This window comes from Sus scrofa, chromosome 2 (genome assembly GCF_054392235.1).
Source record: "Sus scrofa isolate SSC_HxYL_T2T_F1_AM1 chromosome 2, Sscrofa_HxYL_maternal_Yorkshire_Landrace_v2.0, whole genome shotgun sequence".
Taxonomy (NCBI): Eukaryota; Metazoa; Chordata; class Mammalia; order Artiodactyla; family Suidae; genus Sus; species Sus scrofa.
The window spans coordinates 16,607,966-16,633,927 of NC_139384.1; the positions used below are offsets into that span (position 1 = coordinate 16,607,966).

General features: G+C 37.6%; 3 protein-coding genes across 3 annotated transcripts in view; 1 reads left to right on the plus strand and 2 right to left on the minus strand.

Annotated features, from left to right (window-relative positions):
- LOC110259269 (olfactory receptor 4C46-like) overlaps window positions 1-25,962 on the plus strand; it is a 949,087-nt gene that overhangs the window by 547,356 nt on the left and 375,769 nt on the right. The gene's annotated exons all lie outside the window — the stretch shown is intronic.
- On the minus strand, window positions 1,687-2,619 carry LOC146405238 (olfactory receptor 4C16-like). Its single transcript, XM_085015220.1, has one exon. It carries the CDS (start codon window positions 2,617-2,619, stop codon window positions 1,687-1,689), a length of 933 nt encoding a protein of 310 aa, XP_084871346.1.
- On the minus strand, window positions 19,120-20,052 carry LOC146405239 (olfactory receptor 4C16-like). The gene has a single exon (XM_085015221.1). It carries the CDS (start codon window positions 20,050-20,052, stop codon window positions 19,120-19,122), a length of 933 nt encoding a protein of 310 aa, XP_084871347.1.

The following is a 25,962-nucleotide window of genomic DNA, read 5'->3' on the forward strand; positions in this document are numbered from 1 at the left end:
TTCTTTTAAAAAGACACATGCACCTGTTTGTTCATTGAGCCACTATTCACAATAGCCAAGACATGGAAACAACCTAAATGTCCATTGATAGATGAATGAATTAGGAAGATGTGGTATATATACACAATGGAATACTACTCAACCATAACAAAGAACACAATACTGCCATTTGCAGCAACATAGATGGAACTAGAGATTCTCATACTAAGTGAAGTAAGTCAGAAAGAGAAAGACAAATACCCCATGATATCACACATCTGGAATCTAATATATGGCACAAATGAACCTTACCACAGAAAAGAAACTCATAGCCTTAGAGAACAGACTTGTGGTTGCTAAGGAGGAGGGGATTGGGATGGACTGGGAAGCTGGGCTTAATAGATGTGAACTGTTGCCTTTGGAGTGGAGAAGCAATGGGGTCCTGCTGTAGAGCCCTGGGAACTATATCTAGTCACTTGTGATGGAGCATGATGGAGGATGATGTGAGAAAAAGAATGGATATATGTAGGCATGACTGGATCTCTTTGCTGTACAGTAGAAAGTTGAAAGAACACTCTAAAGCAGGTATAAGAGAAAAAATAAAAATCCTTTTTAAAAAAGGAAGAAAACTGCTATAAAAGTGCATTCAGATTTCTGTGTGGCCATAAGTCTTCAATGCCTTTGGGAAAATGCAAAGGAGTGTGATTCCTGGATGGAATTCACTGTCCACACCCATGATATAACATACCCATATAAGTTTCAAAGCATAAGATCCTCCCCTGAGTATTTCATTATTTACTTTAACCTATTAATAGGTTAACATTCACTAACTTCAACTGCTTACACTCTCTGCTTCCCAACCATGTAAATGTATCACCCTTAATTTGGGCCCTCAATTGTATAATTGCAATAACTGAATCTTCAAACACTAAAACTTGTGAAATTCAAAAGAAGCCTGTGCCACCTCCACATTCAGAAGGAATCAAATTGGTAACATCAATTTTACCCAAAGAATACCACTATAAGTATAAATCCAATAGTCAACGCCTTTCTAAAGTCAAAAAACTACTTCAGAAGTAGAATTTTGTCTTTATATTTTGCCACTGTTAGAAGAACCTAAGGAAACATACGGTAAGAATTCAAATTATACCACACAAAGGTTGAAAATCTGTCATTTCCAACAGTAAGATTCTCTCTGATTTGAACATGGTACTTTGTGCTGAGTCAGGAAGAACATTCAAGTTGAAGGTCCGTGTTCTGACAGATGTGACCACAGTGTCTAATAAATAAAACTATTGGAAAAATGTCAGTCAGGCTTTTGGAGAGAACCTCTTAGGCTGTTGGATGTAAGCATTTAAAAGTGTAAATATAAGCAGAGAAGACAAGAAGTCAACATGAAGGATGACAGTGAAAACATTAGCTCAAAACCACTGTTAGGCAGGCGGGGAGTGGGGGCAGGGATACAGCCGTGAAAAACAACTAAAAAGCAATGAATCTTACATTCCTGTTTATCCCTGATATAAAATTGAAAACTGAACAGTACCTAAAAACGAACACTAATCAGCATATGTGTTCACAGTGCTTCTTTTTCTGAAGGAAACTGACACTAATACCTATGTTAGGATTACATTAACACAATAAAAGATAATACTCTCCAGGGAAAACTGGATCAATCTAAGTGGTGATGAAAACCGTTGAAACTTGTATTCATTTTTTGTCACCTGAGATAAACTGCTTGCTCCATAACATCCTCATGGCATTTTTCACTTCTGCATTCCTCAGCATATAAATCAGAGGGTTGAGCAGAGGGGTTCCAACTGTATAAAACACAGCTATCACCTTATCCATGGGGAAGGTGGTTGCAGGGCGTGTGTATATAAATATGCAAGGACCAAAGAACAAGATGACCACAGTGATGTGGGAGATGCAGGTGGAGAGGGCTTTTTTCCTCCCCTCTGCACTGTGGTTTCTCAGAGAATACAAGATGATGACATAGGAGACCATCAGCATGACAAAACTCACTGTACAGATGGCTCCACTGTTGGACACCAAGAGTAGGTTGGTCACGTAGGTGTCTGCACAGGCAAGTTTCAGCAAAGGCTGCAAGTCACAGAAATAGTGATCAATCACATTGGGACCACAGAAAGGTAAGCTCAGGGCCAGAAAAATCTGGGCTGAAGAATGCACACAGGATCCTACCCAGGCCACAGCCATCAGCACACCACAGACTCGATGGCTCATGACGGTCGTGTAGTGCAGGGGCTTACAGATGGCCACATAGCGGTCAACGGCCATGAGGATAAGGATGAAGATCTCCAGGCAGCCAAAGAAATGGGATGAAAAGACTTGCACTATGCATTCGTTAAAAGAGATAGTGGCATTCTTCAAAAGGGCATCTGCAATCATTCTAGGAGCTATGGAAGTAGAGAAGCAGGTATCAGATAAGGATAAGTGGAAAAGGAAGAAGTGCATTGGACTCCCAAGTGTCCGGCTGGTCTTGACGGTAGCAATAATGAGCAGGTTACCTATCAATGTCCCCAGGTAGAAAATCAAGAAAGTGACAAACACTATTTTCTTCCTAACAGGATCCTGTGCCAACCCAAGTAGAATGAACTCAGTCACATTATTGTTCAGCTGCATGATTTCATGAATGAGGAGAAGGGATGTGTGTAAAACGGATTATCTGCAATAAAATAAAGAATTACAATATGGCATGATCTATGCTACTATGAAACATTTTAAGTCAATATAAATATTGCTTATGAGGCATATTCTAGCTGTGGTTTCCCAATAATTTGTTTGTGTCTTCTAACTAATAATGCTTTGTTCCTCAATTTGTAATGACCACTACATAGGGTCATGTTGAGCCTCATATAAGCTTGTGGATGGTAAACTCTCTTGTAAAACTCTTTAACTACAATCCCTGGTTAGATTTGACATGGTTAATATTATGAATATGTAGTTAATTCATATGGATCCATTTCATTATTTGCTTTGTTATCTTTTGGCCATATTCAATACACACTGAATCCCGTGTTTTGCTTTGTGCATCATTCATCATTTAGAATATATTTGGCTGCCTTAAAGTAGTACCCCAGCCTTGGCACCTAAAAGATAATTGGTTCATTCATTTATCCTTTTCATATTTGATATGTATATATTTTTTAAACAGTATGTCATTTATAAATATAAATGTGCTTCATCTCTTCCATACAAACTCTCTCAGATCTCCAGCTTGAAAAGAGGAAAGACATATTACCTTCAAATAATCTGTTGCAAACGTCAAGCATCTTTATATGTAGTCCTTGACACATATAATGAACAGAAGGAATATTCTTTGTTATTTGATGATATCTCAAAAATAACTATTGCTATTTTTTCATTCTCCAATTTGAAAAGCATGTTTTAGAACACTCAGATTTCCTGAAGTTACACTTCTAAATGAAAGGGAGGTCATGTTTTAGAAAATCAAGCTTTTACTTAAGCATGTTACCAATGGGGTGGTTTTCTTTTGGGTGAAGATGTCACCTGGCATTTGGTATAGGGTCTGATCATAGTGGTATTCCCAGTGCAATTCATCTCATTCTGGAATCTGAAAACCCCATATTCCTAGAACAGAGCAAAGAACAGAAGAAGGAGGGAAATTCATTTTCCAAAAGAGTCAGAATAGATAGTCAGTAACTGATGTCTTTGTTCCATTTATATTGTCCTGGCAAACAATTATTCAGCTTGAAATGTCCCTTCTTTCAGTGAAGAGTTTGTTTTATTTCACATTTAGAAAGAACTGTTACTGTGGGGTCATTTCCAAGACCAGATTTTTTTTCATTAGTTCTTTCTTGTGAAGATGATGCTGGCAGTGGCACTCCATGAAAGTAAAAATATAGACTGGAATGTAACATATTTAAATATAATCTGGAAGATGTGCTTATTCCAATCTGCTTCTCCTCTATCCTATCCAACCTTCAGTATGTTGTCTCTAAGTTGTGAGCAGCCACGGCACAGATTATGATAAGCTAACTAGGCACGAGATTTCCTTTAAACATTTTTCCCTTCCAGAGGGAATTTTCTTCTCTTCAACAGAGATGAAATGCCTCTCATTTCTCCAAAAATACAAAACAAAACAAAAACCCCTCTTGGGAAAAGGTCTAATCAAGTTATTCACTTTGGATTTGGGTTTCCAATTATTTAAAAAAATATCTCTGGATTTATACATAATCTTAAGGAAACAGAGTCTTGGTGTTGGTATCTTAATCATGTCAATAAGCTCTTTCCTCCATTATTAATTTAAAAGTGACATATCATAAAGTATTGAAGCTTAAACTATGTAGGCACTAAAGGCAAGATGATGGGATAGTCTCTGTCACTTCAATATTGCTTGATGTTGGCCACTCTTTTGAATATACAGTTTTCTGTTTGTATGTTACCAAATCTATTTCCCTATCCTTTGCTAGGACAAGAATATTTCTTTTATTTTACATTTGTATTTCCACATTTAAGATAAACTAAGATTCATAAATACATATGATACATGAAAAATAATTATGTGTCCCCATCAAATATTTGGTATCACAAAGACATGGATATTGCCACTCATATCTGGAGAAGAAGGAGTGAAATTAGTTTTCCAAAAAGCCCATTTCTCTACATTCAAGTTCCAAGCACTCCAGACTACATTAGCCACATATTTAATAATTTATATGAAAAGCCTTTTCTGTGTCCTCAAGTACATGTCAGTGGTTCTCTTTGTATCCTACAAAAGGGAATTTTAACCTATTTTGTAATCTACAATATTTTAAAATCTAGAAACTGCTGTAGTTCTCCAGTGAACTATATTAATGTTTTTGTATAATCAGGATCTGTCCTTGATGCAGTGCGAGCATGTAAAAATCAGTAGAAGGATCAGATGAGATCTCTATCATGTAAGTAGTGTACTAGCTAAAGATTAAAAACACATAGGTGTAGAGTATCCACACTCATCTTGCCCTCTCTTTTCTTCATGGAATGCCTTTGCATTTCTAGCTGTTGAACCTTCTAGGAACTTCAGGACCAACATGCTAAGAAATATCCTCTAGAAGGCCTTTAGTGATTACCTGTGAGAGAGGAAATGTATCCTTCTGCTCTCTAAAGGCCTTATGTATAACATTTCTTGTAGTATTACATCATGTAGCTTATAACAAGAATGAGTGTGTTTATTTTAGCTGCCTTCCTGGAATAAGAATATCAGAAAACTTTATGTTCTTCAGATATTATTTTCTGCACTTCCAACCCAATGCCTGTTATGAACTTGTAGATATCTTTTGTCTATCATGTATGGTAGATAAACAAATATGCTCCAATTTTATATAAGCAAAAAATAAAGAAGAAAACAAATACAGTGATGAAAATAATCTGTCACTTACAGTTAGAAGACTCTCTGAATCATCATCACATCTGCCTACCCTTTTTGTTACCAGCTTTATTACAGAACACTGGGGAGAAAAAAAAACACAAAATGATTCATTCCTGAATTCCATTGGGAATACTCTAAGATTTAATGATGTAAGTTATTAATGTCCCAGAGTTTATTCCCCAAAGTTTCTGTTCAGTCAGATTCATCCTAGGTATAATAAACTCAACTTTTAGTTTGTCCACTTATCCTATAAAACTAGCAAGTTAATCCACATCATACTCAGGAATCTGATACAAACAAGGATTCCTAGTTATCATTTCCCTTGGTCTGAAAAAAAAAAAGAAGGTATCCAGGAGAATGAAGATCAAGAGAGTGGTGGAGGACAGGAAAAAGAAGAAATTATGTCACTGGTAGAAGAGAAAGTGGACCAATAAAATCTACCATATTCTCACCCAGTGCCTTAAATTACACAATCCTGCATCAGGACATAAACTTTGCTAGGTCTTATGTTTTTGTTTTTTTTTTTTTTTTTTACAATCACAATCCAGGGGAAACACTGGTGCCTGAAACCAGAGGTTCTATTCTATGGGCTCCAGACATTCATTAACAAGGAATGACAGACATATAGAAAATACTCCAATGATGAATATATATTTGGACCTATTTGGGCAAACTGAATATGTCTCATATTTGCCAATTTCATTTCCATTTATTTGTTAATTCATGTTATAAAAAACATATATTATGGAGTTCCCATCATGGTTCAGTGACTAATGAATCTGATTACGAACCATGAGGTGGTAGGTTCAATCCCTGGCCTCACTCAGTGGGTTAAGGATCCGGTATTGCTGTGAGCTATGGTGTAGGTCACAGACATGTCTCAGATCCTGCATTGCTGTGGCTCTGGGCCAGGCCAGCAGCTACAGCTCCAATTAGACCCCTACATGGGAACCTCTGTATGCTGTGGATGCAGCCCTAGAAAAAAAGACCAAAAAAACAAAGACATATATTAAAGGAATCAATTTCAAAATAATCATGTTCACCACATATTTACTGAATAGCTTTCATACACTAAGCTCTGTGTCATTTCCATAACTCATGGCTTTTATTTTTTGAATTTTTCATTATAGTTGATATGCAATGTTCAGTCAGTTTCTCCTGTACAGCAAAGTGACCCTGCCATGCATATATATATACATTCTTTTTCTCATATTATCCTCCATCATGTCCCATCACAAGTGATTGGATATAGTTCGCTGTGCAATACAGCAGGACCTTATTGCTTATCCACTCCAAATGTGATAGTTTGCCTCTACTAACCCCAAACTCCCTGTCCATCCCACTCCCTCCCCCTCACCCTTGGCCACCAAAAGTCTACTCTCTATGTCCATGAGTTTGTTTCTCTCATGTAGATAGGTTCATTTGTGCCATATTTTAAGTGCTACACCTAAGTGCTATCATATGGTACATGTGTGTTTCTGACTTGACTCAGTATGAGAATCTCTAATTCCATCCATATTGCTTCAAATGGCATTATTTGTTATTTTTCGTGGATGAGTAGAATTCCATTGTGAATATGTACTACAGCTCCATAATGCATTCATCTAGTGTTGGACATTTAGGTTTTTTCCACGTCTTGGCTATTCTGAAAAGTACTACCATGACAATTCGGGTACATGTGTCTTTTTGAAGGAAAGTTGTATCTGTATGTATACCCAGGAGTGGGATTGCTGGATCATATTATAGTTCTATATGTAGTTTTCTGAGGTACCTCCATACTGTTTTCCATAGTGATTGTACCCTTTACATTCCCACCAACAGTGAAGGAGGGTTCCCTTTTCTCCACATCCTCTCTAGAATTTGATATTTGTAGACTTATTAATGATGGCCATTCTGACAGGTCTACCTCATAGTAGTTTTGATATGCATTTCTCTACTAATCAGGGATGTTGCGCATTTTTTCATGTGCCTGTTGGCCATCCATATATCTTCTTTGGAGAAATGTCTGTTTAGGTCTTCTGCCCAGTTTTCAACTGGGTTGTTTGTATTTTTGTTGTTGAGTTGTTTGCATCTTTTGGAAATCAAGCCCTTGGTGGTGGTATCATTTGCAGCTATTTTCTCCCATTCCATAGGTTGTCTTTTTTTATGGATTCTTTCGCTGTTCAAAAGCTTTTAAGTTTGATTACGTCTTATTAGCTTATTTCTGTTTTATTTCGATTGGCTTGGGAGATTGACCTAAGAAAACCTTTGTATGATTGATGTCAGAGAATGTTTTGCTATGTCTCTTCTAGGAGTTGTATGGTGTCTTGCCTTAGGTTTAAGTGTTTAAGCCATTTTGAGTTTATTTTTGTGAGAGTGTGTTCTAGTTTCATTGATTTACATACAGCTATTCCATTCTGTCACCACCACTTACTGAAGGGACTGTCTTTTTCCCATTATAATTTTTTGCCTTCTTTGTCAAAGATTAATTGACCATGTGTGTTGGGGTTTATTTCTGGGTTCTCAATTCTGTTCCTTTGGTCTATATGTCTGTTTTGGTACCAGTACCACACTGTCTTTATTATTTTAGCTTTGTAATATTGTCTGAAGTTGGGGAGAGTTATACCTCTTGCTTATTTTCAGTTTTGATGTTCTTGTTGTTGATGTTGTTTTCCCCTCAGGATTTCTTTGGCAATTTTGGGTCTTTTATGGTTCCATATAAATTTGGGGGTTGTTTGGTCTAGTTCTGTGAGCCATGTCATGGATTTGATAGGGCTTGCACTGAATCTGTAGATTTTTGGATAGTATGGCCATTTTAACAATATTAATTCTTCCAATCCAGAAGCATGGGATATCTCTCCATTTCTTTAAATCCTCTTTAATTGCCTTGAATAATGTTTTATAGTTCTCAGCATTTAAGTCTGTCACCTCCTTGGTCAGGTTTATTCTTAGGTATTTACTTCTTTGGGATAAAATTATAAAAGGTGTTACATTTTTATATTCCTTTTCTAATATTTCACTGTTACTAAACAGAAATGCAACAGATTTCTGAATGTTAATAAGGTCTTCTGCTACTTTGCTGAATTCATTGATCAGTTTGAGAAGTTTTTGTGTGGAGTTAGGGTTTTCTATAGACAGTGGAATGTCATCTGCATATAGTGACAATTTTACCTCTTCTTTTCCAATTTGGATACCTTTTATTTCTTTGGTTTTTGTGCTGTGGCTAGGACTTGCAATACTGCCTTGAATAAAAGTGGTGAGAGTGGGCCTCCTTGTCTTGTTCCAGATTTTAGTGGGAAGGATTTCAGCTTTTCTCCATTGAGTAGTGTAGTGACTATGGGTTTGTCATAAATGGCTTTGATTATGTTAAGGTATGTTCCCTGTATACCCACTTTGGTAAGAGTTTTTATCATGAATGGATGTTGGATTTTGTCAAATGTGGGGGGGGTACATATTTTGAGATAATCACATGGTTTTTGACTTTTCTAAAAAAATCTAAATGCTTCACATGATCATTTCTTTAGGTATCCAGGTCTCAATAACTTATATTCTATTAGAAATTCATATTCTTTTCGAAGACTTATAACTGAGTCACTGGTTGTTCCAAGATTGATCTCGGCATTGTTGTTGTTGTCATTGGCTTTATAATTAGAAAGGATGGGAGTTCCTGTCATGGCACAGCTGAAATGAATCCAACTAGGAACCGTGAGGTTGCAGGTTCCATCCTTGGCCTCACTCAGTGGGTTAAGGACCCAGCATTGCCGTGAGCTGTGGCTTGGATCTGGCATTGCTTTGGCTCTGGCATAGGCCAGCAGCTGTAGCTCCCATTAGACCCCTCGCCTGGGAACCTCCATATGCTACAGGTGCAGCCCTAAAAAGAAAAAAAAAATCCTGAACTAGAGTAGTACTTGTGTTACAGTCAAGGAAACTGATAACGCCATTGACACATCATAATCAGCCACAGTCCATAGGTTATGTTCAGAGTTCAGTCCTTGTATAGTACACCCCATAGGTTTGGGTCTGTGTGTAATGACAGGTAACCACCATTATAATATCATACACAATAATTTCAGTGTCTTAAAGTCCTCTGTGTCCTGCCTACTCATCCCTCTTATTAAACTTAATAAAGGGAAGCCCCACTAAACTGGGGTTAGAAAACCAGCAGGGGGAGGGAATTCTCAGGCACATACCATCAACACAGATCCCAACAGAAAGAGAAGGGCCTCCTCTCTCTGGTGGGATGTGATACTTCATTGCCACCAGCAGGAGGAAGAATGTATCCTTGCCTGGCAACACCTCAGTCAACAAGAGACTTAAATTCAGGTGACAAAAGCCACTATTATCAAGCTCCCAGTTTCCTCCAATGGACTCGTGTATAACAGCCCCTCCTAACTGCCTCTTTGCTATAAAAGAATTTCCACTCTGCTTTACCACGTTTATATGTGGTTCATGAGAGTTACGTGTTTCTAATTGTGATTCTTCTGTGTTCCTGAATAAGCCTGCTTTATTGGTCAATAACTGGCTCTTTTATTGTTTTTGGTTAACACCTCCCTCTCTCCAACTCCACCAACCACAGAGCTCTTTATTGTTTCCTTTTGTTGTTGTTGTTCTTTTCAGAATCTTATATAGTTGGAATCTTACAGCATGTCACCTTTTCAGATTATCCTCTTTCATCTCAGTAGTATGCGTTTAAAATTCCTTTGTGTCTTTTCATGGCTAGAGAGTGCTTTTTAAATTTTGTTAGTGCTCAATAATTATTAGTTCATTGTGGATGTAGCACTGTTTCTTTACGTTTTCACATGCTGAAGAACATCTGGATTGACTCTAAGTCTTGGTAGTTATGAGTTAACATTTCTATAAATATCTGTGTGCAGGTTTTGGGGTAGACTTAAGTTTCCAACTCATTTGTGTAAATACTATGTTGTGAGATTGTTGGGCTCATATCAATTTAGTTTTGTAAAACACAAAAGTGTCTTTCTGTGTGGTTATTCAACTTTGTATTCCCATGGACAATGCAGAAGTGTTCCTGCCGCTCTACATGCTTGACAGTTTGTGTTGTCCTGTTTTGAATTTGTCTTTTTATAGGTGCATGGTCTGCACCTTTTTATAGCTTCATAGGTGCATCTTGTTGTTTTAATTGCAATTCTTTTTTTTTTCTTTTTAGGGCCACACTTGTGGCGTATGGATGCTCTCAGACTAGGGGTCCAATCAGAGCTGTAGTTGCCAGGCACAGCCACAGCAACTTAGGATCAGAGCTGCATCTGCGACCTACACCACAGCTCACAGCAATGCCAGATCCCTGATCCATGGAGTGAGATCAGGGATCCAACCTGCAACCTCATGGTTCCTAGTCAGTTTCATTTCTGCTGCACCACGGTGGGAACTCCTACTTGCAATTCTTTAATAGCATTTGATGTTGATTATCTTTTTCTATCTTATTTGTCATCTCTATATGTTCCTTTTTATATTTTAAGAATTTTATTATTTTTTGAAAGAAGATAATTCTTTTACATATTTATTTATTTTATAAAGTTTTTATTGTGATTAAAAACACTTGAGAAACACCCTCTTAACAATCTTTAAATTACACAACAGAATAATGTTAACTATAAGCACATGTCTTACACTCACTCTGGTACTTACTCATCTTCTATAATTAAAAATTTTCCTGAAGTTCCTGTCGTGGCGCAGTGGTTAACAAATCTGACTAGGAACCATGAGGTTGCGGGTTCGGTCCCTGCCCTTGCTCAGTGGGTTAACGATCTGGCGTTGCCATGAGCTGTGGTGTAGGTTGCAGACGTGGCTCGGATCCCGCGTTGCTGTGGCTCTGGCGTAGGCTGGTGGCTACAGCTCCGATTCGACCCCTAGCCTGGGAATCTCCATATGCCATGGAAGCGGCCCAAGAAATAGCAAAAAAAAGACAAAAAAAAAAATTTTCCCTAGCCCTGGCAAGTGCTGTCTGTTTCTATGAGTTTGATTGTTGTATATTCTTCTTCTAAGTAGAATCATACAGTATTTGTCCCTATATAACTGTCCTATTCCACTGGGCATAATATTAACCAGGTTCATCCAAGTTGTTGCATATAGCAGTATTTCCTTTTTTAAAGACTGTGTGATATTCCATTGTATCTATATGCCATCTTTTCTTAATCATTTCATCTTTCAATAAACAGGATGTTTTCATATCTTTGGTATTGGAAACAACGCGACAATAAAGATGAGCATGTAGTTACCTCTTTGCATTCCTGATACGAACACATTGGATATGTAGATCCAGAAGTGAAAATTTGTATCATATAGTAATTCTATTTTCAATTATTTGAGGAACAATTCTTAGGGATTGCATAATTTTGTACCACCACAAGCAGTACACAAGTGTTCCAATTTTTCCTTATATGTGCCAACCCTTGCTGTGTTTGCTGTTTTGATGCATACATCTGACTCAATGGGAGATGATATGTCATTGTGGTTTTAATTACATTTCCCTGATAATTAATGATGTTGACCACATATACCAGTTGGTTATCTTCTTTGGAGAACTGTCTACTTGAGTCCTCTATGCTTTATTAATCAGGTTGTTAATTCTTTTCTATTGACTTGTAGGAATTTTTTGCCTCTTTTCTATCTTAATCTGATGTTGTTTATGTGATTTACCAATAGTTTCTCCCATTGTAAGTTGGGTTTTCACCCTGTATAAGATTTCCTTTGCTGTGTTTAGTGATGTTGCCTCCCTTATCTAACTTTGATTATTTTGCTTGTGCTTTTGTCTCTTCCCCAGGAATCATTGACAAGCTTAGTGTCATGCAGCATTTCATCTCTGTTTTCATCAAGGAATTTTACAGTTACAGTTCCTTCATTAAAATCTTTAACTCATTTTAAACTGATTGGGTATATGGTGTAATGTAAGGGTACACTTTTGTATGGATTGGTTATCCAGTTTCTCAACATATTTGTTCAAGAGTCTCTGCTTTCTCCACTGTATATTCTTAGTTTGCATCAAAGAGCTGTTGAGACTATATACTTGGGTTTTTGGGGTCCCTATTCTGTGTCTTTCGTTGATACATTTGTTTGTTATGGTGGTGTCATCCTGTTTAATTACTGTAGCTTTTTAATATGTTTTGACATCAGGAAGTGTGATGCTTCCAGCTTTATTTTTATTTCTTACTACTAATTTGGTTAGTTGGGGAAATTTGTGTTTCCACATGAATTTTAGGATTGTTTTTATTTCTGTAAATAAATGCCATTCCCAGAGTTTCCTGGTGGGCTAGTGGTTAAGGATTTGGTGTTGTCAGTCCTGTGGCTCATATTTGATCTCTGGCCTGGGAACTTCTGCATGACATAGGCATGTCCTCTCCTCCCCCCCCCCCAAAAAAAATCATTGGAACTTTGATGGGGATTGCATTGCATCTGTAGATAAATTTGGATAGTATGGACTTTTTAACAATATTCATCTTTCAGTCTATGAGCACAAGGTGTCTTCTTTGATTTTGTCTTCTTTAATTTGTTTCCTTTTAATGATTTGTAGAGTCCAGTGTAATAATGTTTTGCTTCATTTGACAGAATTATTTGTAAGTATTATTTTTATACTATTGTAATGGGTACTTCCTTAATTTCATTTTCAGAAAAGTTATTGTTAGTGCCTATCAAAATGATTTTTAATGTTGATTCTGTAATTTGCAACTTTATTGTATTCATTTATTAACTCTGAAAGTTGTTTCTTGTAGAGCATTTTGTATTTTGTACATAAGAAAGAGATAATTTCACTTCTGTGGTTTGAAAATCTTTACTTCTTACCTAATACTTCTAGGTTGAGCTTTTAAAAGTATGTTATAATATAAGTCATAAAAGAGGGTATCCTTGCCTTATTCTTGATCTTAGAAGGAAAGCTTTCACTTTTTCACCATTGAGTATGAAGTTGGTTGTGGGGTTTTATATATGGCCTTTACTATAGTGAAGAAATTTCTCTCCAGTCCAAATTTGTTGAGACTTTTAATCATAAAAATCAGGGTTAAATTCGGTCCAATGATTTTTCTGCATCTGCCTAGAAGACAATAAGGTTTTTAAGCTCCATTCTGTTAATGTAGTGTATCACTTTATCTGATTTGCCTTTGATGAACCAAATGATGAGCCAATCTTGCATTCCAGGAATTATTCCCACTTGGAGTAATTATTTTATTTTATTTTATTTTATTTATGTTAATGTCTATACCTGTGGCATATGGAAGTTCCCAGGCTAGGTTTTGAATCAGAGCTGCAGCCGCCACCCTACTCCAGAGACACAGCAATGCCAGATCTGAGCCACATTGGCAAACAGATACTTACCACAGCTCATGGCAATGCCAGATCCTTAACCCACTCAGCAAGGCCAGGGGTCAAACCACCTGTGTTCTCATGAATACTAGTCAGGTTCATTACCAGTGAGCCACAATGGGAACACCTTACTTGGAGTTGGTTGTTTGATACTTTTATCATGCTGAATATTTCAGCTTGCTAATAGATTGTTTAGAGTTTTGCACCTATTTTCTTCAGGGATATATGACTATAATTTTCTTCCTTTATGATGCCTCTATATGCCTTGGGAAGTAGGGTGATACTGGCCCCCATAAAGAGAACTTGAAGCTGTTTCCTCTATTTTTAGAAGGTGTATCCTCTATTTGTATTGATTTGGCTTTACCTGTTTGGTAGAATTCACCTGTGAAGCTATCCAGTCCTGGGCTTTTCTTTGTTGGCATTTTCAGTCTCAATCAAAGGGCAATGTGTTCCTTGGTCATTCAGTGTAACACACCAGAGAGTTATTGAGTCTCATGCAGAGACTGAAAAGAATCACTGTTAATATGCAGTGAGCCTCAGGCTCTGTGGAATATAAACGATTAAGTGGAGAGTTTCCATCTAGTTCATCATAAATGTGGAAAAGAATCCCTTGTCAAAAGAATGTTTGCTCAAGTGAAAATTAGGACATGGTATGATTCAAACAGTAAAGGAATGGATCAAATGTCCCATGATCCATAAAGTGAAATGCTCTGTATCTGTCAATGTTCCATGGAGAGTTTGTAGTAATTTTGGAAATTCGGTATACTATGATGTTATGATCAAAAAAGTATAGAAAACGAGTCTCCAAAAAGATACATTCCCCAAACGTGTACGAAAGCACACAGAGACACTTTTTCTGTCAGAAATAAAACAATGATAGGATGCTGAAGAAAATGTACTTTTCACAACAGTTTATTATGACAATTTTCAAACACATAACAAAGTTTACAAAGACATAAAACCAAACCTCTTACTATCAAGATATAGACATTTCCATGATCACACACATTTCCCTCATACTGACTCCTAGATAAATCCACTCCCTCCCCCATATATGGAACTGCTCTTTTCTTTCATTTTTCCATCACTTTTGAGTTTTGCAGACCTTGATAAAAATGAAAACATAAAAATGTACTCTTTCTAAAATTTATTTATTTATTTATTTTTCTTCTTACAGCTCCCCCCCCCTGCAGTCTATGGAAGTTCCCAGGTGAGGGGTCAACTCAGAGCTACAGCTGCCTGTGTACAGCACAGCCACAGAAACAAGGGATCTGAGCCTCATCTGCAACCTCTGTCACAGCTTGTGGCAACCCCAGACCCTTAACTACTGAGCAAGGCCATGGATAGGACCTGCTTACCAGAGACACGATCTTGGGTTCTTAGCTCACTGAACCAGAACAGGAACTCCCCAAAAAGGACTCTTTGGAGTTCCCATCATGGCTCAGCAGTTAATGAACTTGACTAGTATCCATGAAGATGAAGGGTCAATCCCTGGCCTTGCTTAGTGAGTTAAGGCTCCAGGGTCACCATGAATTGTGGTATAGGTCACAGACACAACATAGATCCTGCATTGCTGCGGCTGTGGTGTAGGCCAGGAACTACAGCTCCGATTGGACCCCTAGCTTGGGAACCTCCATATAACACAGGTGTGCCCCTAAAAATAAAAAAAAAAAAAAGTACTCTTTAAGACTTCTTTCACCTAGAAAAAAAATTTTGTGTGTATATTAGTTCTCCATTCCTTTTTTATTGCTGTGGAATATTTCATTGCATTTATAAACTAGTTTGTCCTTCTTTTTGTTTAAGTGCACTTGACTGATTTCAACTTCTTGGCTATTAAGTACAAACTAACTATGAGCATTACATCACAAGTTTTGTGAACAGGTTTTATCACCTAGAGAAGTAGTTAAGGATGGAATTATTGGATGTATGTGGAAGTGTATGTTTCATGTTAAATAAAGTCAGAAGTTGATCATATGTGAAGGTATCACTTTATATTCCCATCAATGGTGAAAACTTGTATCCATGAGCAGATTTTACTCATCATACACACTGCTACCAACCTGGACCAAATTACCATAAGCTCTTTCCTAGTTTGTTATGGTGTTCTCAAAATGAATATCCCCTTTTCACTCTTTGTGGTCAGTGAGGCAGAGTAATCCTTTAAAACATAATTTGGATCATGTCACAATACCTCCAATGCCTTCTCATTTCTCTCCAGAAAAATCCCATAAGCCCTTCATACTTAGGGTCTCTATTATATTTCTGGTCTCATTTTCAATGTTTCACTCTTATTTCTCTCTGGTCACTGAATTCACTGATTTTCCTCCCCATAAGATCAGCATAGTCGGTTTGCACTTGCTTCTCCATGTGCCTAGGACTCTGTTTCTGTTGATCTATTCAAGAATCATTCATACTGGTCAGGGTTCCTCAACCACAGGACTGCTAAAATTTTGAGTCAGAGAGACAGTCCTTGGTAGTGATGACCTGTCTTGTGCATTTCAGCTGTTCAACAGTATCTGTGACCTCTACTCACCAGATGCCAATAGCAGTGCCCACTGCACACAACCAGTCGTGTATCTGGGACACTCAAGAGTGTATCTAGCCTTTGTCAACTATCCCCTGGGGGGCAAAATATTAAGACTCCTAATTTTGGTCTTAATTATAAAGTCTTATGGGCCCTTCTTGACCATCCTGTCCTGCATAGTACACATCTATTCCCTCAGGGTTGCCAACATCACACTCTTCAATTATTTTACTCTATGGTAGATCCTGGCCCTTTTCAAACCCCTGGTATGATCAGTATTTGTCCAGTTTTACCCCCTGGTATAGGAATCTCCACAGGACCATGGATATTTTTTCTGACTTCACTACCACATTTTCAATTCCTAGAATAAGGCATAGCAAAATGAATATGGTAGAATATTTCCAGTCAATTCTGTTTTGCATATTTTTTCTAGTACATTTAAAATTAATCTTTGACCTTAACTCTCTCATCCATTTTTAGCACAGAAAATCCTACCTGAAACTTTGAAAATGTATGTTTGACATTTACATCCTTTTAGAACCTAAGGTAAATCTACACAAGATAGAATGAGAGTAAAATCCAAACTTCTTTTTCTTTTATTAGAGAGTTAAACAACGAACAAAAACTGTGTCCTCTTTTATGATTATTAACATTAAATGATCCATGAAATTGGTATATTAAAAAAGAAAGTGGGCGTTCCCTGGTGGTGCAGTGGGTTAAGGATCCAGCATTGTCACTGCAGTGGCTTAGGGAACTTCCCTTGCCTCAGGCATGGCCAAAGGCAGGGGGGAGAAAGAAAAGAAACAAGGAATGAAGATACAAGCACTTTTTAGATATGTATATATCAAAAATTGAAGACTCAGAGTCCTTGTTGTGGCTTAGTAGTAACAAACCTGACTACAAGGATGCAAATTCAATCCCTGGCCTCACTCAGTGGGTTAAGAATCCAGTGTTGCAGTGAGCTGCGGTGTAGGCTGCAGATGCGGCTTGAATCCCACATTGCTGTGGCTGTGGTGTAGGCCAGTGGCTACAGCTCAGATTTGACCCCTGGTCTGGGAACCTCCATATGCCCTTGGAGAAGCCCAAGAAAATGGCAAAAAGACAAAAAAAAAAAAAAACCAAAAAGATCTGGGATTACTGTGGAATAGTCTGGCAACTATAGCTCCAATTTGGCCACTAGCCTGGGAATTTCTATATGCCTAAATTTCCAATTTAGGGTGCAGCCCTATATAGACAAATTAATTAATTCAATTTAATAAAAGTATTGAAGGCTATCATGTAGAATGAAATGAAAACTTTTTCATGTCAATTTTCATGTTGCAACATTCAAATTAATGGTTAGAACATTATAATAATGCTCAAGATTTTAAAAACCTATTTGCACACAGGAAATATTCATGAATAGTAGTTGTATAGCATACAAGGGTAAACTATAGAATATTTGGGGATATGTATGTATGGCTTAATAAAAGATGTACTTACATACATAGTGAATTCATATAAAAATTCAAATAAACTATTTTTGAACATGGTAATGAAAAATTGAGATTTCTCATTATTCTAACTTTTTAATAGACTATTTTAAAAGAATAATTGTAGACTTACAGAAAAGTTACCAAAAAATATATACAGGGATTTCCCATCACCAATATACTGTTTACCAAAAACTTATCATGAATATAATACATTTGTTATGAATGACAAATCAATATTCATTTTTAGTAAAGTTTGTAGTTTACAATTGGGTTTGGGTTACTCTGTGTTGTAGAGTTTTATGGACTTTAGAGTGTGTGTTATATCATGTATCTACCTTTAGAGTGTCAAACAGAATGATTTTCCCTCCTTTAAAATGTCCCACACACAACTGATTCATCCCTTTACTCAATCTGCTTAAATCCCCAACAACCACTGATTTCTTTTTTACTCTTTTCACAGTTTTACCTTTTACAGAGTGTCAATTCATAATTTATGGAAATGTTTCTGTTTCAAAATTTAAAAATCATCCCTTGTGTTGTCTCATTAATTGTTTTATCCTGTTGACATTTTGAAATTCACTAACGTCACCTGTTTGTCCTCTCTACTTCTAGCTCATATAAATATGTCTTCCTTAATTTGGTTTATCTATGCTATAAACATATTAACCCATTATAAACATATTACTATAACTGGCCTGGTGCAAGAAGCCTTAATACCAGTCACTAAAATAAAAAGAACCTAATTAGGGTGATGAATTGGATTTTATAAAAAGAATTCTATCTTAACTACAAATCCAAATGTCAAACCTTTTAAGTTCAAAGACCTACCTCAGAAGTGTGCATTTTCTCAGTGTTTTATCACTGTTCTGGAAGGACTGGGTAACACAAGGTGACAATTTGAAGTAAAAGCTCAAGAAGTTATCTAAAGAGATAACTGTATTAAATATTGTCTCTTATAACATGAAGTTTCTATAGTTCTTTGAATTGGATACTTTCTCTTGACCAGAAAGAACTGCTTACTACATTAAAGGTCCATGAGCAGACATGAGACCACAGTGTTTGATAAAGGAAATAGTTGAAAGAGGTAAAACCTGCTAATATATGAATATAAGCTTATAGACCAGTATCAAGAAGCAGACAACACCAGAAATCATCATGAAAAATGGAAGATGCTAGATGAAACCAAAGTGACACTAGGTAGGTAAGAGAGACAGAGACATAGTAGTGAAAAGCATCTAAAGCAGTGAACCTTACATACCTCTTTGTACCTGACTCCATCTCTTCCTCTACGTAAAGCTGATGGAACACTAAAGATTGTTGTGTTTATAGTGCTCCCTTTTCTAAAGGAACCAAATATCCATGCCCCATGATAAGATTAAATGAATACCACAGTAAGATATAATATTCTTGAGGGACTGATTCTCAGTCAATCTAAGCTATGAAGAAAATATTGAAACTTCCATTCATCTTTTGTCATCTGAGATCAACGTCTTGCTCCATAGCATCCTCATGGCATTTTTCACTTCTGCATTCCTCAGCGTATAAATCAGAGGGTTGAGCAGAGGGGTTCCAATTGTATAAAAGACAGTTATCATCTTATCCATGGAGAAGGTGGTTGCAGGGCGTGTGTATATAAATATGCAAGGACCAAAGAACAAGATGACCACAGTGATGTGGGAGATGCAGGTGGAGAGGGCTTTTTTCCTCCCCTCTGCACTGTGGTTTCTCAGAGAATACAAGATGATGACATAGGAGACCATCAGCATGACAAAACTCACTGTACAGATGGCTCCACTGTTGGACACCAAGAGTAGGTTGGTCACATAGGTGTCTGCACAGGCAAGTTTCAGCAAAGGCTGCAAGTCACATATGTAATGATCAATCACATTGGGACCACAGAATGGTAAACTCAAGGCTAGAAAAATCTGAGTTAAAGAATGCACACAGGATCCCACCCAGGCCACAGCCACCAACACCCCACAGACTCCATGACTCATGATTGTTGTGTAGCGCAGAGGTTTACAGATGGCCACATAGCGGTCAACAGCCATGAGGATAAGGATGAAGATCTCCAGGCAGCCAAAGAAATGGAATGAAAAGACTTGCATTATGCACTCATTAAAAGAGATAGTGGCATTCTTCAAAAGGGCATCCACAATCATTCTAGGAGCTATGGAAGTAGCGAAGCAGGTATCAGATAAGGATAAGTGGAAAAGGAAGAAGTACATTGGACTCCCAAGTGTCTGGCTGGTCTTGATGGTAGCAATAATGAGCAGGTTGCCTATCAATGTCCCCAGGTAGAAAATCAAGAAAGTGACAAACACTATTTTCTTCCTAACAGGGTCCTGGGTCAACCCAAGCAGAATGAACTTGGTCACATTATTGTTCAGCCACATGATTTCATGAATGAAGGGAAAGGTTGAATGTGAAATGATTTACCTGCAAAAAATTAAGTATATTCACTTATGATGTGATATCTAATATGATGAAATATTTTAGAAAAAAGAGTATTAAACATTGGAAACATTCTAACTGTGGTTTCTTAACAATTTTCTCTAACTCTTTGTTCCTCAATTTTTCATGACCACTGCATAGGTTGTTATGAGTCTCAATAAGCTTATGAATATGCTACTCTTCATAACAGTCTTCAAATAATCCCCCTGACTTAGATGTAACTCTCGTTAATTTTGCTAACTTTATGAATGCATATTGGGCTCTATTGTGTAATTTCTTCTTTCTTTTGCTTTTGCTTTTTTGGGCCACACAAAAAGATTAGTAAAAATAATGATATGATCTCCATAATAAAACTAATGTAGAAGCCAAGAATTAAAGAGAAGTAAGTGTAGCATTTTCAAATTTATCCTGCCCTCTCCTTCTATCCTGGGACTATTTTAGATGCTTCTGTTTTCCTCGAACTTTAGGACAAAACCGTCCAGCTGGCCTCCTGTGATTGCCTGTGAGAAGGGAAATGCATTCTCCTGCTCTCTGAAGACTTTCACTATAGCTTTTCTTACAATATAAGAATTATTACTGCTTGCAGCACAAGAATTCATGTGCTTATTCTACTTTTCATTCTTAAAAAAGAATATCAAAATGCTACATATTCTCAGAATATTTTTCTCCTCAATGCGAATCTAACTGCCTACTTTAATGTAGGTGTTCATTGAATTGAAATTGAACATTCCCTACTATCTTTAAGATATGACCATATTTATGTGATCATTGTCATACTATTCCGATCTTAAAATATAGTAAGATCAAGTTTATAGAGTCTTGTATCAAATTTGTAGGGTCTTCTATCTACCATTATAGTAGACAGAAAAACATGCCTTCTACTTAGAGAAAGCCAAAAACAGCAACACTGAGATCAATTTTGAACAAGGAGTAACTCAGCTATAAGTCCTCCAAAAGAATATGAATTTCCAGAGTCCCCATCATTGCTCAGTGGTTAGTAAATATGACTAATAACCATGAGGTTGTGGGTTCAATCCCTGGCCTACTCAATGGGTTAAGGATCCGGTGTTGCCATGAGCTGTGCTGTAAGTCTCAGATGTGGCTCACATCCCATGTTGCTGTGATTCTGGCATAGGCCAGCGGCTACAGCTCTGATTAGACACCTACCCTGGGAACCTCCATATGCCAGAGGTGCAGCCCTGGCAAACACAAAAAGACAATAAAATAAAATAAAAATAAAAGGTGAATTTCAAATAGAACGTAAGAAATTGGGACCTGGATACCTACACAAATGACCACCTGAAGCATTTAGATTTCTTACATAAATTTTTGGCCCTTAGAACATGCTGTCAGAAGCTTTGCATTTTTCATATCTTCCCGATATTGATTAACATCTTTTGGAGTTCCCATCATGGCTCAGCAGTTAAGAAACTTGACTAGCATCCATAAGGACACAAGACCCTGGCCTTGCTCAGTGGGTTAAGGATCTGGCATTGCTGTGAGCTGTGGATTGGTCACAGATGCATCTTGGATCCCGCATTGCTGGGGTTCTGGTATAGGCCAGAAGCTACAGCTCTGATTCAGCCCCTAGCCTGGGAACATCCGTATGCCATGGGTGTGGCCCTAAAAAGATAAAAAAATTTATTTGCAGTATGTATATGACTACATGTCCAAGTTTATGTTTCCCAAAGATGGTTGACATTTTCCTCATATTTTCAAAAGAATCTGACACATACACACATTACACTAGTTTGGAGGCCAAACAGCATCAGCAAAATAGCACATCTTGGGATTGAGGGCATTTGGTCCTACCTAAAATGTCCAGAGAGACATTGGGTTCAAATGTCAAGGACCTTTTTAGCATGAACCAAAAGTCTTTATGACTTTTTGGACAGGATCAAATGTCCTGCAAGGCACATCTTCTAAATATTACAGTCTTAACCTCAACTCTTCAAACAAGATTAGCCAAGTTTAGAATGGCCAAGATTGTTAAACAGATTAAACAGACTATTTTTGGTGTGGCAAGAACAGAGAAGAGTTGAAAGAAAATCAGGCAACGGTGGAGAATATTCAAGGGTGGAATATAAAGTGTTCAGTGGATCCTTCCATGCTTACAAGTCTATGCTTCCGTGGAGACCACAGTGAGAAGCATTTTCTATAAGGATTCTCTCTGAAATGATGCACCCCTCCCCAAGTCAGTTACAAAAATCTTTGGGGGAGAACCTACACTCTATTATTCTGCAGAATTTGCCATTCTTTGCAGAAAGGTGAACAGATTGTCCCTGCATATTTTATTCCTTTAAAAGCCAAACAACAACAAAAACAAAAAAGTGCCCTCCTTGAGTTCCTCCTTCTCCTAAATCTCGTGATTCCTGAGTATCTGGCCCAGAGGTGTCCAAGAAAACAACTTGATATGAGAATCAAAAGATCACCATGAAACTCAACACACGCTACTAATAATTCCCACATGTGATTCCCCTATATACCATTAAATTAGTATTTATTCCTTATTCAGAATCTTATCAGAGAGCAGGAACTTTGAAGGGACAATAGTAGATAAGCTCACAAGTGAAGAAACCCAGCATGTGGCAAAAATACTGATGAAAAGGGAGGATCTTACTCAAAGAATTTTCAGGAACTCCTCTTCCAAATGTAAGGCCAGTTATTGTTTGCAGACTTAAGACTATTCATTGTTGTGTTTCCTCTGATCCTTCTCTAAGAAGTAGTTTTTTATCAAAATAAATTTTGACATGAGCCAAGAGCAGATCAAAATCCTATGATATCATTTGAAAGAATAGAAAGGGCAATGCATTTACACTGTGATAGACAATATTCCTTTCAAAGATGTTACTTGAAGCTAGAAAACCAGGCATTCTCCAGAAGCTGTGTAAAGGTCAATACCTCCATTAAACTTGACTCTAATTTTGAACCATGAATAATCTCTTCTAACATTTTAGTACCCAGAGTTCCTAACAAAACTTATTTTTGCTAAGCTATCTTATATATTAACCATTTGTAAGCATTTCTGTATTCTGCCATCTCCAGAAAATATTCTACAATTGATGGATTAAAGTCTTCTGTCCCCACACAACAATACATGAGTTTCACATACCTGATGCTCATAAATATTTGTTGATTTCCAAAGATCATTCCCACCCTCATGGTCATGTTTCATTCTGTTAATTTCTTATATTCATGGTAAATCTTATTTTTAAAAATGTTACATTGTTCATTTTCCCCTGTTTCTTTCTCAGAGTATGAGGGAAATATAATTACAAGATGCATGGAAATATGTTAGCAAGTGATGGTGGATTATTTTGTAATGATGCCCCTCTGAGTACAAAGATTGGAATAATATGTCACTTACTTGTTGGAAGGCACTGTGAATTTCCAGTTCCACTCATCCATTTTGACAGCAGCTGTGAACTGGAGTTTAGCACTTGCCATCTGCCTCTACACGGATTAAACCATGAACCAGTTCAGCTGCAGACCCACAGCAACCCTGAGCAGAGGTCAGGGTGAAGACCAGGAGTGAGGCACGCTGTGCTCTGGGAAAAGTGGAAGAGCAGGTCTTCAGATAGATATTGTTAGGAGATTTTATGAGCCCACTTCTTGCATCTCTTCATTTCTCTTAAAAAAAAAAAAACACTAAAGCCCTTCATGGTAGTGTCTGCTCTTCATGACTAGTAGTAACATTCATGACACCAGAGGCAAACTTCATAAAATGTGTGCCTGGCTGCATGCACCTTTAACACATATGTTGGTATTTCCCCTTTTCTCTTTGGGGCAGGATTTCAGAGCTCCTAGGTTGTAATAAGTGGACAAAACAAAATATGTCATCAGTCAATGCAGTCACTCCCAAGGGTGAGCTGGTGAGCCCTGAGGGAACTCAGGAAAGAAACAAAGAATACTGGCCCACAACTGAGGTACATATTGAAGGAATGAGTCCAGTAAGCCCAGACCTTTACATCTTCCCATAGAAATAGGTTTTCTGTAAATCTTCTTCTGTAACTCTGGTGACATGTAAGTCTCTTCTTCCCTTTGTTGCAAAAACTCATATATCCTAGCTTCCCCCTGCCTCACCTGCTCAGAGGGTGTTCTTTGGGCTACCTAAGCTGATGTCTCCTGGGCTTAGGTCCTAATTTTGCCCAAAATAAAACTAAATTCTCAGTTTTCACATTGTGCATTTTTTTTAAGTCAACACAGCCCTCTCACAGATTTCTGAAGAAAAAATATTCTCTGCATTCAAGGGGGAATATTTTAAGACATGATGATGTAAGATTCTGCTATCCTAGAGAGGATAATTCTCTGAAGTTTTCTTTCCTTGCCAGTTTTAATTAATATCCATATATAATAAAGTCATTTTTATTTTTTTAATTTTTAATTTTTTCCCACTGTACACCATGGGGACCAAGTTTTACTTACATGTGTACTTTTTTCCTCCCTTTGTTCTATTGCAATATAAGTATCTAGACATAGTTCTCAATGCTACACAGCAGGATCTCATTGTAGATCCATTCCAAGAGCAATATTTTGCATCTGTTAACCCCATGATCCTGATCCGTCCCACTCCCTCCCTCTCCTACTGGGCAGACACAAGTCTGTTCTCCAAGTCCATGATTATCTTCCCTGTGGAAAGTTTCTTTTGTGCTGTATATTAGATTCCTGTTATAAGTTATATCATATGGTATTTGTCTTTCTCTTTCTGACTTATTTTACTCAGTATGAGAGTGTCTATTTCCATCCATGTTGCTGCAAATGGCATTATGTCATTCTTTTTTATGGCTGAATAGTATTCCATTGTGCACATATATACACACCTCATCTTCCTAGCCCAGTCGTCTGTCAATGGACATTTGGGTTGTTTCCATGTCTTGGCTAGTGTGAGTAGTGCTTCAGTGAACATGCGGGTGCATGTGTCTTTTTCAAGGAAACTTTTGTCAGAATATATGCCCAAGAGTGGGACTGCTGGGTCATATGGTAGTTCTAGGTATAGATTTCTAAGGTTCTCCAAACTGTTCTCCACAGTAGCTGTACCAGCTTACATTCCCACCAACAGTGCGGGAGGGTTCCCTTTTCCCCACAGGCCTTCCAGCCCTTGTTATTAGTGGACCTATGAATGATGGCCCTTCTGACTGGTGTGAGGTGGTATCTCATGGTAGTTTTGATTTGCATTTCTCTTATACTCAGGGGTGTTGAGCATTGTTTCATGTGCTTGTTGGCCACCTGTATATCTTCCTTGGAGAACAGTCTATTCAGGTCTTTTGCCCATTTTTCCATTGGGTGGTTGGCTTTTTTGCTGTTGCGTTGTATAAGCTGCTTGTGTATCCTAGAGGTGAAGCCCTTGTCCGTTGCATCGTTTGCAACTCTTTTCTCCCATTCTGTAAGGTGTCATTGTGTTTTTGTATTTGTTTCCTTTGCTGCACAAAAGCTTGTCAGTTTGATTAGGTCCCACTGGTTTCTTTTGGCTCTTCTTTCTGTTGCCTTGGGAGACTGACCTGAGAACATGTTCATGAGGTTGATGTCAGAGAGTGTTTTGCCTGTGTTCTCTTCCAGGAGTTTGATGGTGTCTTGTCTTCTATTTAAGTCTTTCCACCATTTTGAGTTTATTTTGGTGCATGGTCGGAGGGTGTGTTCTACTTTCACTGCTTTGCATGCAGTCTGCCCCGGTTTTGCAGCAATGCTTGCTGAGTAGACTTTCTTTGTCCTGTGTTATGCTCTTGCCTCCTTTGTCAAAGACGAATTGACCATAGGTGTCAGGGTGTATGTGTGGGTTCTCTATTCTATTCCATTGGTCTGTCTGTCTGTTTTGATATCAGTACCACAATGTGGTGATGACAGTGGCGTATTGC

What these genes read in the sequence shown, in the direction of transcription:
- LOC146405238 (XM_085015220.1), bottom strand. Translation starts at nt 2,619, where the DNA reads ATGCAGCTGAACAATAATGTGACTGAGTTCATTCTACTTGGGTTGGCA.
- LOC146405239 (XM_085015221.1), bottom strand. Translation starts at nt 20,052, where the DNA reads ATGTGGCTGAACAATAATGTGACCAAGTTCATTCTGCTTGGGTTGACC.